Here is a 17426-nt window from a genome sequence, read left to right on the forward strand (position 1 = left end):
ACAATAGAACGAAACGGCTTTTCAGTGCTTCCAGGTTTTGCATGGTTGTTTAGCTTCAATTGACTCATGATCTCAACTATATAAGATTACTAAAATCTCCACAAAACCCCCTTCTGATATATAATTATCATTATGTCGATCACTGTATTTTCTTTTTTAATCAAAAAACGCTAATTTGCTCCTTAATGGAATACAACAATATTTCATTCACATTCTTTCCTTATAAATCATTATCTTTTTTATATTACAAATAAGAAATAAATGCTTCATTTGAAATGAATGCAAACATTTCCAATCAGCTTTAACTGGTACCTATGTATTGTAATTAAATAAGTTAAATAACTATCTAATTAGTAGGAAAAAACTTACTGACTGACAACTTCATTAAATAGTTTCTATCATCTAATTAGTCAAATTTATCTCATGTATCAAAACTAATTTGTTCTTTATTTACCATTCACCCATTTTATCAAACTTATAACAGATAAGTTAAATGGTACCACACAGAAAACACTGTTGTTTACTGTAGAAATAAAATGTTTCGAAATAGAATAACATTGATTATAGATAATATTTTTGTACCAAAGAAATCAATGCGTAGCAAAAAATTAAGCATAGCAACAATGAATTTAAATATTGGAGTGATTCTGAACGAATATTGATTGGTAAATATTTATCAACCGAAATAAACTTTTGAATGTGTTGTCTTCTGTGTACTAGATAGTTTGACCTCCATTTTTTTTGAAGTATGTACTGATGATGTTGCCTGGAAACAAAAAGAGATTTTATGACTAAATTATACGGATGAGTGAGACACATTCAGGATTTTACTTCCGAGCAACGAAAATTGTAGTTATCAATCGGAATAAATTTAACTTTTAAATCCATTAAATTCTTTCATTGGTTCTCTTATAGGAATAGCGATTTGCTTTTTTTAAATTAGTTATATTTGTTAAAGCTGTTAAAATATGAAAAAAAGTAATTTTTACAAATCAAGCCTAGATTAAAAAGTAAACATATTTTTGCATCGCATGACTTATAATAACAATTTTCGGTCTACCAAAGCAAAACTGGTTAATATAAGTTATCACTCGTAACTCAAAAACCACAAAAAAAACCTTCAGCTTACGTTGAATATTAATGATACTGAATTTCCTAGAACCGCTGGCTTGAAGATAGCCAGTCGATTAGCATGGTTAGAACAAGAGTTACACATGACAATTTAGAGCTAGCCTTGATGCTCGAGCCTGACTGGAATAAAAACATTTTGGAAACGCTCTGCTAGAAGTACCAAACCAAGACATGGTATTTTTTAGCATGCTTTTAATTGTCAGTTTGAAGCAAACGAGGCAAGTGAACTTTTTTAATGAAACAGTCTACACTCGTAATAAATGTTTAGAGACATTTTATAACGTATCAAAAAAATGGATAACAGTGATGTCGTTGCATTTCATTTTCAACTTTAAATCTTTACTTCAGCGTAATTCCTTTGTATACGCCTTGATTCATCTGTTTCCTTGAAATGTATTTTCCATTTTTATATTTTCACGACAGTTCAGATCATTTATTTACGGTTAACTCTCTTGTTAATTTTCTCCGTCGTTCTACTGATGTGCATGAGATAAATTGGACCAATACTTCCCCTTTGACTGATTTAGTGAGATAAAAGGAAGTAAAGTAAACGAACTTACACGGACGTGCAAATGATTAACAAAGACCAAAGAAATAAAACCTAGTTTTATCTCTTTGGCAATTAATAAGTAATACCTCAAAGACTATTGAAATTATCTTTTCGTAACTACTGCATTCATTTACTTTCCGAACTGTTTTAAAGTAAAAAGTTAATGTGTGGAAACATTCCATTTTTTAAATGAACTACATAAAAAAATTTAATTCAATAAAATTAGGAACAATTTAAAGACATTAACCACGTGACAAGACAACATTTCTGTCACAGTTTTTCTCCAATTCAAAACTATATATATATATATATATATATATATATATATATATATATCTGATACTAATATACGATGTGCTACGCGCCAACCCTCCAACTGAATACTTAAGCGAGAACACAAGAGTGAGCAGGAAAGTGTATTGGGCTACCGGATAAAATACACAAATAATCATATATATACCACTTTAATCCTTAGGAAATTGATCCATACCTTACCCAATGAAATGTACTTGTCCTTTAGGTCACTTGTGATTGCAATCGATTGACCTTCTCATTAGGCTACTTCTGATTGGCTCTCTATATCATATATATTATTCGAAACAAGTTAAAATCTATTATAAACTCAATGAATTATCTTCTCAAAATTGTCGTTCTAAGATTCTAATAAACTAACTGTTAAAATAAGAGGAAACGTAAATGACGGTTTCGAATACGCACAAAAATTAATTAGCTAGGCTTGTAATCAGTTCCATACTTTTATGCGCCTACTAGTATTTATTTTGTGAGAAAATTCATTTCATAACACAAGGTCATCTGAAAACAGATATCAGTTGGAACAAATAGAAAAGGTAGCCATACTTTTTTAATCCTCTGTCTGAACATAGTAACATGGATCCTTGATATCTTAGTAAAAGTATCATAACCATTAATACAAAGTTATTTTAGTAGTGATAGACTAATTTATTTTTATAATGGTTTAATTACCATATTAGATAGTTTCATCTAATGGACATAAGATTAATCAAAGACTGTCAACGCCTATTTGAGTTTCAAACGGATAACTGACCGACATATTTCTCTGATATATCTTTGTTGAACCGATTTAAATCCAAATTCATGTATACAGTAGGAAGATGTATAGTATTCGACTCACACTTGACAATAACTCTATTGATTGAAGGACACAATTCGATTTGCAAACTTTATTACATGTGATTTTAAAATTTTAAATTGAGCAATATATTTTTTCTAAACGAAAATAGACATTACACTGACATTCTCACTATTAGTTTTAACAGAAGTGAACATAGACATATTCTTGAATTAGAGAGATGCTGATAGGGCCTATAGACAAAATTTCCTTTTCAAGACCTCAAAATAAGAGTTTATTAGTAGAATCTCACAATACCTGGGATATTCTTTATCAATTCACCTTTCAATCAATTTAAAATGTTCAACATCATAGAAACAATGATGGTCAACTTGAAGAATGAATTAATCAGAGAACTTAATCAAAAGTAACCACAACAGTTTTGTTGCCTTTTCAACTTTGTCTAGCTGAGAGTTCATTACTATCTACAAACTATGTAGTCACGGTCGACCATGAGTTCGTAATACGATATTACTATCATTCATTTGAATTCGCTATTCCCAAAGAATAATATTTAGTTTCCCCATAAAAGATAATTCTAAACTTCTTTATCTTATACAACTATTGCTTGCTTAAATACACCCATTTCATTTAGATATTATGAATTACGAATAAACTTCTACAATAATATTCATCTTTCTAGAAAAATGCATCAAATAGTACGTTTCGACCTATATCTGTTCTCGCTTCTGAAATATGGTAACTATGACTACTGCAACTGAGTGAAGGATATGCGCTATGTTTGGGAAAACAGTAGGAGTCGTTTTAAATGCGTAAACTGTAAATTAACGAAAAAATACGACGTTGTGTCTTCAGAACTTACTAATGGTGTTTTTTAATACTTTTATTTTTCATTCTAGCTACCTCAAGATGTTTGTAACAATATGACATCATTTGCCAAAGCATGTATAGATTTTTCTAATAATTTGAAAAATTTACGTTTTACTAAATCAAATGCTACAACCACTTCTTCTACTGTTACGGTGAACAATTCAACAGCTACAATGACTAAGTCATCAGTTGTTTTAAATTTTCAGTCGGATACAATAAAAAACTCCGTGACAAATGAATATATTATTTCAGTCACCAATAGAATTGTAGCCAATAATTCTAAAACTAACAATCATCATTCTAATGTTAATTCAACTGAAGAAAAACATCGAAATGAGAAGAATCATAAGAACAGTGAACACTTTACAGATGATAAATGTACCATTTGTAATAAACTGTTCCCTATTCCTAATAACATCAGTGCTAGCGATGCAAGCAACACCAATAACAATACTACAAGCATTAATAGCACAAATCTTGGTGGTAGAATTTCAGATGAAAAAGAAGACTCATCAGTATTAGGAAAGTCAATGGTTGTAAAGCACTCTGAAATTAATTCCCTTGAAAACCCTACAATTTCTCCTAATACAACAGCAATGACTCAAAATAGAAAAAACATTATACCTAATGGATCTGTAAATAGTGATTCGTTAAAAAATATGATTTCAAATTATTCTGACTATCGATTATCGAATTCGAAAATCTCAAACTCGTTACCTAGTAGTCCAGTACCAAGACATAGTTTTACAATGAAAAATAAGCCTTCATCAGAAATTAGGCAGGATAGCAATACTGCTGATAACAGACGTGCTCATAGTAATATAAATAGTTTAACAGATTCCCCATTCACATTCAAAGCCACACTTTCTCCAACAATGACACATCGTTTAGCTATTCTTGCACGTAACTGTAAAAATAGTATTGTTAGTAACGGTAATAGTATCAGTGGTAGCGATTCTACCGGCTTTACATACAACCGTTATTCAAATAATTCAATTTCATCATCTTCACCCTTATCATCTCATCGTGGAACAACAGTAGCTGCCATAAAACAAAGATTGGTAAATCAAGGATTGCGAATTAATTTAAACATTCCAGTTAAGAAACTATCATGTACACGTTATCGAGATTATGTAAGACGTCAAAAAAGAGGTTGTCCGCATACAATTGAATCGTTATGGTTGAATAAGAATTTTATGAATAATATATTTGCTTATTTAACTGGAACTGAACTGATTCACTATTCAATCGTATGCCGTACATGGTATGAATTTATGTGTTTAAATGGTTTCCAGAATAAATTATGCTTTGTTTTAAACATCAAAAAATTAATTAAGGAAATAGAAAACAGTCACGAAGATTCAAAATCGAATCAACATACAGATTATAAAGACCCAATTATTATTTCAAACCATAGTGATCACATTCCATTACCAAATGATTTATTGTATAGTTATTTAGAAGACTCTATTCGAATTCGCATTGTATCCGCTATAAACAGACACCTGGAAACCATTAAAATTGTACAGTTAGTTGAGAGATTTAGTTCAATATTGTATAATATACTAGAAATGTTATTAAGCCCAAATCACAACGTAATTATGACATCACTATCACAATCCTCCACTGTTGAATCGTATTTCCCTCAGATAAACACAACAGTTGCAAACACTTTGACTAAAACTAAAACATTCAACAACCGAATATTATTGACATCAAATGAAAGTTGTTCAACATGGATAAATGATACAGACAAGGATAATAAGTCAGTGTTCAAGACAAATGATTTTATTAATTCATTCCAAAAACAAGTGAAAAAACAACAACAACAAAATGGTTTTATACAAGACAATAGTGTCATAACAGTAAACCATTCTATACAAAATAAATTACCATCAAATACTGATTCACCTTCAACACCGAGTGATACATGGACATTTAAAAGAACCAGTGGTTCTAAAAACTCTATCTCTTCAAATCTCTCAAGTCTGGAGAACGTTAATAGTAATTCTTCATACACACATAAATTTACTCATATAATATTTAAATCATGTAGTATACCAGACCAATCATTGTCACGTTTAATAAATTTATTCCCTTCTATAAAACAATTGGAATTTGAGTGTTGTAACGATTTTACCGAATTAGCTTTTTGGTCTTGTCTTTTACCAAGCATTGAATATTTAACAGTGTTTGATTGTATCAATGTTTCAGATGAAAGTATGAATGCGATTGGACATCTATTACCAGAATTAAAATGTTTTAAATTTCAAGCTTATCATATAACAGATGCAGCATTAAGTTATTTTAGTACAAAACAACGAATTAATATGCATACAATGGAATTGACTCAGTGTATGGATGTAACAAATCAAGGTATCATGACATTGGCCTATACATTGAACAATCTACAAGTTTTGAGTTTAAGTGGATGCAGCAAACTAACTGATGATGGTTTAGATGTGATATGTGAAAATCTAAAACGTTTAATATCGTTGAATTTATCATGGTGCTCCAAGATCACTGACAGCGGATTAGAATGCGTAGCATGTGATTTAGTTCTGTTGAAAAAATTACTACTAGACAGGTGAGTTTCAGCAAATTGATGATTATGAAATATCTTTGTTTATTCTTTTTCTTACCACTTACAATGATACTTTTATTTTACTGTAAATTATATAAACAGATACCACATTTATGGAATATTTGGCACTGCACTTTTAATACTATCAGTAGGTAGTAGAATTTTCCAAAACTTTAGCTGTATAGACAATCGTCAGAAATAATTAAACCAGTGAAAAACAATTTCGAGGCACCATATTATTTCTTCAAATGTCTTGGATCAAGTAAGTGACTTTCACACTTTATTTAAACACATAGGTCATTCTAAACTAAAATTGTACTATTTAGTAAACTTTTTAAATTCTTAAATATATGTAAAACGATGGCAATTCACATCTGTCATCAGGAGCACCAACTAAATAATCATGGTGCCTGTTACAGAAGTTAAATGTTATCAGACTGAGACAGATCAAGACACTGAGACGGGTTTCGTGGGACTGTAGTGGGTTCTGCAAATGGACATCTTTTAAATTATTTTGTACCGCATCAAAAAACAAGAATTTCAAAGAAGGAATCTCTGTTCAACAAATATATATATATATATATAATAAGGTATCGTTGGTCATAATCTGAATACAATGATTTAGGTATAAAATGCAAGACAATTTTTAATAATGTAACCACCACTTTTGATCAAATGGTTAAAATAAAATACCAATAAATGAAATGATGATGGCGAATAAATGTGGCTCAATTGAACAACTCTGAAAGTGTTTCGTTCTCTAAGCTGGATGGTTTCATCATGATAGAACTAGCATGTTAATCATTTGTGGAGAAATTCTAATAGCTCGCTTCTTTTTCGAAGTATATACAGATGACGTTTATAAAGACAATGAAAGCTTCACGATTCAACCAACCAGTCCAGAGAACTCAACACCTCCACAATAACCAGGGTGAATCGCGTCAAATTTATATGATAGATGTGAGTTGAATATTATGAATTTCAAATAGATTTATTGAATAAATGCTTGTTGAAGTAAACTTGGGGGTCAATGAAATATAATTTAAATAATGTAACCAAGTGCTGTTTGCTGTATTTAACATGACAGTCCATCCAGAAGATATTTTTTCATATAATGAGAAACGATTAGGTCCATACGCTGGTACTCGTTATTGTTTCATGACCAATTCATTTGTCCAGTTCAGTCTTTCAAACAAATTTTTGAATATGTCAGCATTTATTTAGTTTACTTTGTGTATTTAATATATTAGTCGGATTCTAAAACGTTTTCAAAAAAATTGGTGTTTCATATATTTGGATTGTGACCAGAAGTAGAAGCCAGGACATGTGTTTCATCCAGTTCAGCATTCGTCAGCTGAATGTACCGTATTCCAGTGTTGATGTGCACACTCAGACACCGAAATGGAACCTACTCTTTTAAATACAAATGAGTTATCCACCAAGCTACTGGATACAGATATCCACCAACTTGTTAAAATATAAACCTTTACAAATGAATTCAATTTAGTTAACATAATTAAAAAGTAATTATTATAATCATTATTAGACAAGTAAGAATCATGAAAGATATCGTGTGTGGGTGTTTTTTAGCGTAAAACTAATCAATGATAATTAAATAATACATTTCTAATATCATAATGAGTAGAGAATTGAATTTCTGGTGCGTCACGGTTTAATGTTAGTCACTTCTTCAAAGAATAAATAAGCGAATTGAATTAAGACAAGCTTAAACAGTACGGAGAAACAAAGAATATCTAGTACAATCAAAATCGGTCTGATCATTTCATTTCCGCCTAAATGATTCTATATGAATTATTATTGTTTACTTTATTTAATATCAGTGACTGAAAAAAACTTTCCAAAAAACTTCATCTTTCCTTATGTTTTTGCCTATTTCAGTAGTATGTTACGAGGCATTCTAATTGAATAAGGATCTATGGAGATAACAACATTATTTTAAAAAATAGGATCACTTTGAATTGAAATAGCTGACTTGATTATAATTCTACAGTTTAAGTATCCTCATTAATTGGAATTCAATTTTTTTTTAGATGTTTCTCATCACTATCCCCATCAGTGGTATAGAGATACAAAACAAAACTTTGACTTTACAAAGACTAAATGAATACCAGATAAAAGGGTTGACACGTATTCAGCCAAATAACGACATGAATTCCGTACAAAAATATTCTTTTTTATTGAGAACAAATGAAATTTTATTTGTAATGTAACATTTAAACAAGACTAAAGGCAGTAGAGAATCTGAAATAAACCAGAATGTAAACAACATCAAAGCTTAGAAAATTCTGATTGAGATATTGAAATTACACACTGTATTCCAAATATACATAAATACCTTACTTTTTCGGTAAAGATTATTTCATGTTATTTGATTACATGTAGAAAAAAACATCATGATGGGAATTTTTATGTCTCTAAGGTCTATCAAGTTTAGTTCTTTTTGATATACAAAAACAACTTGAAGATTAACTGTGAAGAAATATCAATCACTTTACTAAATAACTCAGGACGTCTTGGAGTTCTGCTTTACAAGATATATATAAAGATTTCATTCATTTGTCCTTTAAAGTCCGGTTGTGTCCCCCTCATTCAGTCTATCTAGTTATTAGAGAATCGTTTGTATATGATAAGCACCATCATAAACCCATTATTCCTAAAATAAACATAACACTAACTCCAACTATACATGAAATAAGATCTATGATCTCCTAGTCTCCCGACGTTTGAAGTACTGTTAAACTAGTGAGTTGAAATTTAACTATACACAGTTTATTAGAGTTTTGTCATTATTTATCCCTTAGTTTAGTATTTTATTCATGATAATGTTATTGTTCTTATTTTCAAATCAAATTTCTTTTCAGAAAGATAATGTAATTTAGTGTTTTTTTGGTAAGAAGAAATCAATGATTTATTGGTTGATATGACATAGTAGAATGTCCAAAGGCATCCACTAAATGTTAGGTAGTGACTATTACATAAAATCAGTCATAAAAAGAGTAGAGCATGACTCAACTATGAAGCACTTCAAGTTATCAAACTTCACATCCACACAATAAGAGAACAGAAATGTTTAGTAAAATGTCGCTAAAGATTCACTGAATATATAAACACTTTAAGAACTTAACATATGGAAGTTTTATGAATTTAATAATATGATCTATTCAGCCAAGTGAGTTTATCAGTCAACGTTGTATTTTACCAAAATCCATTATACTAATTTAAAAGTTACCTCTAAGTGTGTCTTTGCATTTACCGAAAACTGTATCTGAGAGACTAATACTCCATAACTGGTTTCCTAGATTACAGAGAAGAAAGCTCGTAGATCAGAAACAACCATACTGAGTTATTCATATCTAAAGAGCAGTTGTTTTGAAGAACACACTTCAGAAGAAGCACCCCATGTCCATTGTAAATCTCTTCAAAAGTAGAATGAATGAGATGCTAAAATTTTAGCTTCTTGATAGACTATGGCTATTATACTACTCTTTGATATTGCTAATCAAATATGCAGTAATTAATTTCAATTATTTTTAATATACAATAGCCTCATTTTTAAAAACCTTTGAAACTATCCACGATCTTTTAGTTGTTTTCTTTCACTTTCAAACAAGCTGTCAAACAAGAACGCAAATGGTAGATGACCACATCTTTCCTCACAAATATGAATGCATTTGGTAAAACACCTAAGTATATTATACTGAGTTAATGTATGGTGTTCTAAGAAATGAAGATTAAACGAATAATAATTTCATTAATATACACATTATTCAAATACTTTAATCATATAGCTGATTATCATCGCCCTAATGGATTATAACTGTTTCAGGAATAGTATGTCAAACAAGCAACAAACAGGTTATACCTTAAAACTCCACTGCTTTGTCTTTTCTATTTTTGTCTCCATACTTTTATGAGTCACTCACTCATATGGACTGATGCACAATCCATTATAATTACTGTTAATTTAGAAGTTGATCTTTATCTTTTCAAAAACATATTTAACAGCCATAGAAGCAATAGTAATGGTAATAATAATAAACTCTGAAAAAAACTGTAATAATTAACATGACCAATTTCTCGGCTTTATTACTAAAATTTTATAACTCTTCAATTAAAATGAAGACAAAATAAAATGAATAAAAAGAACCTAGTTATCCACTGTCTAATTACCACCACCTCAGAATGTGTCCATCAAAACTTTGTTTCTATGCACTTGAAATATAAAAAAATATATATAAGTTGCATTTTACTTCACTGTGTAATGATTAGTAAATAAGTCATATTGGTTAATTCATACTGATATGTAAGTACATTTCTTTGTATGATTTAATATAAATGTACAATTTCCAAAACAGTTTTCTTCACGAAACGACATTAGCTGTAGAACCATTTGAAAACTAAGGATAAATCGTCTGATAGTATTGTACTCATCATAAGATCTGAAGGTCCTTGGTTCGATTACGTGTAAGTAGGGGATGTAAACTCCTAAGAAGTTTCAAATTAGGACTAGATCACTATGAAACCATTTTCTATGAATGTTGAAGTCTTTGCATTCGAAGCTTTACCCTCTTCAAAACATAACAATTTCTTTACTATTTATTCAGTAAGATTTGTGACATTGATTATATCAGATATATTGACTTTTATCGCACAGATTACGTTGAGAACATTTCCACGTTTAATATCACGAAGTAACCATTGCGGTTCCTAAAATTAAGTCTGTTCTGAGAATAACTATATTCTGTAATTGTATGTGACACTGGCTTTTTCTTAAGAAGTTCATTATCATCCTGGAAGACCTACCGTATGTATATTTAAACTTTACAACTCCAGTCTCCACTGTTCAGAACCGGTAGTGAAGTTAAATATGAATTTCTTTAATTTTCTATCATTAACTTTCAGACTCAAAATATGCTTGCATAGACAAACATACAAGCTGACTAGAATTCTCCCAATTTATTCACTTCTGTCATCCAGACCTACTGTCCGTTTGTTAGAATTTCAACAAATTCGTCTAGAACGTGTTTAACCTCCTTACAGGTGGCATGCCTGTTAAAAGAGTCAAATGCTTGTACCTCTTAGCTCTTTGTTAGTGATAACAGGAGTGTATTTGACGGTAGTATATGACAATATGAGTCACCTGTAAATCCTTATGTTTATCCGGGCACAGAAGGCTTCAGGCATGCAGTTCTGTGCAGCATGTTATCATTGATAACGCTGACCCCATGCATTTTCTTGACACTGAGTTACTTTAATGGCCATATATCTGACTCCATTTAGATCGTATGGTAATTGTTATCAAAATATACATGTCGCCAACCCTCGTATATTTTTATCGACTTAATTTGTTTTGGAGAATAACGGAATAAAATAAACCAAATATGAGAATGAACTTTGAATACGTATATTTTACACACTCATTGATCTGGACAGACAATCAGAGAAACGAAATGAAGGAAGCAAAGTGAAACAAAATGAAGTGACACGCAACAGAGAAGGCGAGTGAGCCAACCCCTTTTAATCAAATGTGACTCAGTACTTATATTCATATAACAAACGGTCAGGCTTAATAAAAGAATAATTTGCTTGAGAATAATGAGCAAATTGGTCTATCCATTAGCTAAAATAACCTATGTGGGTTTGACATAATACCAGCCTCTACCATACACATACATTCTTGATCTTTCCTCCTTTTGGAGAAGTTAAGGTTCTACAACAAGCTTTTATTTTCTCATAATCTAACAGTGAAACTAATACACCTGACCCCTTTTGTCCGTACAAGCCATTCCATCTACTTGTGTGGAGCTATGTGTATTGGCATTTCAGTAACCATTATATCCAACAGGGTCCAAAAGACTATTTTGCATGAATACAAAGAGGTAATAATAAATGACTAAAAAGTGAAACAGTCATTCGTTTATGACAGACTTATCGTCCAAGGTCATCTCTACTATGAAAAGAAACGTTACAAAAATAGTTAGTCTTTGTTCTCTCTACAACCTCAAGCATATGTCCTTCATCTAGGAGACCATGATCTAATGAAACCTGTGTGACTCCCTACTATATTCTTCATCTTCTCTTATGTATTGACCCACTCTTTTGTCCCGTTAACATCTTACTTTAAATTCATTTTATAAACCATGTATTTATTTTATTTTCCATTCTCTTTTAATATGTTACACAACCGACTTATATAGTCGTTTATCTCTATCCAATCACAACACCAATTTGAATAACGATAATAATGAATGTCTTTTGTCTTACATTAAATTATCGATTTCTTCGCTATTATACATACAGTTTTATAATTGTTTTCATTAAATTTGCTGAATCACGAATCAAACAAATTTATTTAGAATATGATCAATGAATTCGTTTTTTCTATTTGTTTCACATTTGAAGGTAACTACATGTTAAGACAAGTGAAGAAGTAATGATAGCAACTGGTACGATATACGGACTGAAATTGCAAATAATACTTGTTGGCCAGAATCAACTGATATGAAGCCTAAGTCAAGGATTTTCCAACTATTGTTTTCAACTATGTCATACTAGATACATAATATACCGCCATGTTGAATGGCTTAGTCTAGTGGTTGCATTTTCATTTAATCAGTATATTTCGATTAGTAATAGAGATTAAAAGTCAGAACATCGGTTACTATTAAACGATCGATCAGTGTATTCAATTAAACAAACCAGTATTACTTACCAATTCGCAAAATTCTACTAAGATCGTCCATCATAGATTATCGTAATGTTATTACTAAAAGAAATTTACAAATTTTTGTTAACTAGGTAGACGTAAATGTACATAAAGTATATCCGTATCTTTTGGTTGTTCAAAACTAGTGTAGGTATGGTAAATTGAAAAAAAAAATTACAATCCACTGACTTGGGCGACGTGAAAAACAAAAAAAAGCTAAATCATAGCTTCACATAGGTAGATATTCTTTGATCATTGGAACTAATACTGCAGCATGAATTAGTTATACAATAAGATTCAAATGTTGAGTAGTTCTTAACCAGATACACGAAGAATACATTTCTTTATTTTATTGGATAATAACCATCTTACTAAATACTACATCATTTAACATAGCAAGGAATTCTTAACACATGATATAAAATTTCGATATAAGTTCATTTTAGTCAACATTTTAATCGTAAAACTCAATGACAAAATTATTAAAAAGATGGTTTCAATCAGCCGATTCTCTTTTTTACAATTTTCTCTTTGAGTCAGTTAACGCGATATGTAGATTTTACATTTGGCTTTATATGTATGAATCCTAACTTACACGCTTCTCGTTTCACCAAAGGATAGCTATGAGTAAGGACGATAGGTTTTATTTGCTCATATAACACTGACCAGTTGCTTACACGAGTTCAAACATCTATTCACAATTAATTAACTAGTAAACACAAAAGGTTCATCACCGACTTCACTGATAGACTTCTAGGTCCTGAGTCAAACATTTTGGCTTTTTCTCCAGTGTCCACGAGATAATAAGGAATACAGCAAGAAATTTAACAAAAAAAGAGTAACCATTCACTAACACTTAACGGTTATAAATAAAGGATTGTTATTCATGACCTTGCATAGTATAGACAAACATTAAATATATATTTCCCAAAATTCAGATCGACTCAAATCGATACGAAAAACAATGACATCCTTGCCTACAAATACTGTTTGATAATTATCGTCTAATTCATTTTGAAACAGAAATATTAGATGTTCTTGTCTATTGTTTCTAATTACTATAACAATCAAAGTTGTCCATGTTTACATTATGTTCGATATGTTTTTTGTCCATGAGTAATTACAGTTCATTAACGATAAATCCATTGTATTCACAAACACATGTGTCGATTGCTTATTATCTTTATGAATAGAATAATCAAACAACCAATAATAATAATAATAATGTGTATTCCACTGAGTTTTTATAGCAATAACTCCCAACTCAATAATTTCAACCATTGTTATATGATAATATTATTCCAATGATTTCTTACTGTATGTTCGTAGCATACGTATACGTTAGGAATTACATCACCAGGTAATTATGTCAGGTAGCTGTCATACACAACTATTATAACGTGTTTCATCATCACAAGTAAAATTGAAAGAATTCCAAGGATAAGCATAAAACCCATCCACCAAGCTCAATTGGAATTACACCCTGATTTGAATAATTGAGCGACATTAGTCATTCTCTAAAAATTTTAGATCAAAGAACTAGCATGTTAAAAACTCAAAGATCTGTATCCACAAAAAGTAGGCTCAATCTTTCCTAATTTGGTTAGTCACATGTTCAATAAGTCAAAGGTTAACTCAATTTTAAGATAACCTACATTTATTTTCCCTCTGTATTTTTACCGTTTGAACTTATTTGGTTGAACTATCTTGGTTTTTAGACAGCTGAGCAATGTATTGAATATTAAGTCCACTTTTAACATCTTCCACTTAATTCATATCACTTCATGAATTACGTAATGACTGAACATTCCAAGTGGCTTTTATTCTTCAACCTACTTACCTTTATTAACTGTGACCATTGACCTCATGAATTTGTCCTAAAACTTGATTCAAGCCTAAACTACAACATATTCGAGAAATTATTAACAAATGTTGACGTATTTCACGTCCAACCTCATAATTTCTGTACCGTATCTCTAAAACTATGTCTCTAAATTACCCATCACTTTTGATTATTAGTTTGGATTGATAACCATTGTATCTAATTTGAACTTACTTCTCTTTAACTATTCATCCACATATCTGTGTTGTGATCAGTTATTAGTAGTATATGAAGATAAAGGTTTACTCCTCGAGGCAGTTTCAGAAACTGACATTTTCTTATGATCATAACATAATTATTATCCTCTTTTCTAATCAAATTTATTTTACAATTTTGATATCTCCAAACTCTCATTCATCCGCTTTCAATAATTATAGGTGTACAGAATTGACTGATCTGGGAATAAGCCATCTAGCAACAATGTCTAATCTTCAACATCTCAGTGTAAGATGGTGCATCAATTTATCAGATGGTAGTATACCTCATTTACTTAGTACGACAGGATTAAGTTATCTATGCTTAAGTGGTAAGTTAAACATACATATTTGCTTAGCAATGATATGGTTTTTATCAAACATGCACTTTCAAAACCATGAGAGTAAGTGAACGAATTCATAGGAATTATAATTTACTGTACTTTATTCAACTGAAGTTGAAGAAATGAAAGCTCATCAAAGTAATCCGAATGCTGCATATTGAAATCGGAAACGAATAATCAGAAATGAATTTGTAGCCTTTTACGTTCAGATTAGCCAATACAATTTATGGGTCTACAAGTTCAGTTCATATTTACACCATCTCGAATTGGAATTAATTCAATATTTTAAAATCGCCCGTTCATAATTTTGGAATAGAATGTCCTTCATTAGTAAGATATATTTTCATTTCTGGATGAACCAGTAATAACAATTCTAAACTAAGTTATTTTGAACATTTTTAACTTTAGTCTAACAATTCCAGAATATTCTCCAATTTAGGCTAACACTACACAGTTACATGTACAATTTACCAGTTTATTTCGTTTTGCAATTCAAGCCAACCAATTATATCTATTACTGAGAGCTTTGAAAATGAATTAATGTTTCGTTCAAACGCAAGAAATGATTTAAAGACAACTACGATCAGTTTCGAGTATTCAAATATTATTTGACTTCAAATAAGACATGTTAGTCATACGGTAGAACAAGAGTAACTTTTTTCACAATTACCTTGCCCACAGATAAGTGGAGTAATTAAGGCAATCAATCACTCCATTTTATCAGTGGAAAACGGTCCCGAAGAGTCGAACTGTACTTTAAAGAAAAAACTGGGATTCGGTCTTCATAAAGATCCTACAGCCTATCTAGCAGACTGTTGTTATCTTACTGTAAATCGATTAAATGAAAAGCAGAAAACAGAAATACTCATAACACCTATCTATAAAGGACAGAAAGAAAACAACTTTAACAGATGATACTGGCTACTTTCAGCTCGAATAACGAATAATCATGAGCTTGATGAAAAAGCCTTTCGTCCAAGAAGAAATATATCACAACAAAATATCATCAACGAAATTACATGGCTTTTCTGCAAACACTGAAGGTTGTTTGTAAGATCCCAGTATCCAAAATCTGCCACTTTAATTTTAGGTCATTTACAACTAATATAAAAGATAAATAAATAAGTCTGCGAATCAGTGCAACTTTCTGATCACATTTTTTGTTCTGTCTGTGCAATAACACTTGTTTCTGAACCAAGTTGTGTACACTATAGTGATTACTATGATTATTCAGGCAGAGATCAAGAAATACACTGCTTCTAAGAATCTAAGATCACTATGTTGATGGTTTTGAACGAAGGTTTATAGGACGCTGGTTCAATCACCAAATATACGATTTTCATAAAGCTTTTATATGACTCATGAAGATCAGTGCCCAGAAGCATGATATTTTGAAGATTGGTTTTGACGACTTTTTATTGATCGATTTTCTAATCTGAAGTTCAAAAAGCTAAATTATTTCGCTGTTATGTGATAACCATTAGTAAACTGCTTCCATGGAATCTTGTAGAACCTGCTCTGAGAGTTGACTGATAGTTGTTATGAAACTCGAGTGCATTGAATTAAGAAACAAAATCTTATCACTACTGTATTTTGAACAAGATCAATAACACTGAATAATGAACTAGAAAATCCATTTGTCACTCAGTTACTCACAATCATATAATATATTTCATACAATTTTACTTTCATACGTTTTTAATTATATTTAAAAAGGTTGTAAAAGGATAAGTGAAGATGGTCTATGTACATTAGCTCGTCATCCACGTTTGAATTATCTGGAATTGGCTCATTTACCAGCAGCTACACAACCAGTGAAGTTATATTTGAACAAAAATTTACCATGTTGTAAATTATTATGCTAGTAATATAAAATATGTACATATCCATATACATACATACTTATATACATAAACTTGTCATTTTACATTCTACGTCATATGGTACATATATCATAAGACAATTATGCGTAATGAATACATTATTATACAAGTGTTTTTTTTCTATCCCCTTCCATTTTGTTCACACAAAGC

The 17426-nt window shown here is 30.6% G+C and overlaps 1 protein-coding gene across 1 annotated transcript; it reads left to right on the forward strand.

Moving 5' to 3' along the window:
* Positions 1-3715: 3715 nt before the first annotated feature.
* On the forward strand, positions 3716-17258 carry Smp_174380 (fbxl16, putative; the record flags this gene model as incomplete). The annotated part of the gene is made up of 3 exons (XM_018792800.1): positions 3716-6249; positions 15233-15381; positions 17110-17258. The coding sequence occupies 3 exons, from the start codon at positions 3716-3718 to the stop codon at positions 17256-17258; spliced, it is 2832 nt and encodes a 943-aa protein (XP_018644419.1).
* Positions 17259-17426: the final 168 nt, after the last annotated feature.

Source organism: Schistosoma mansoni, assembly GCF_000237925.1.
Source record: "Schistosoma mansoni, WGS project CABG00000000 data, supercontig 0111, strain Puerto Rico, whole genome shotgun sequence".
In the NCBI taxonomy this organism is placed as follows: domain Eukaryota; kingdom Metazoa; phylum Platyhelminthes; class Trematoda; order Strigeidida; family Schistosomatidae; genus Schistosoma; species Schistosoma mansoni.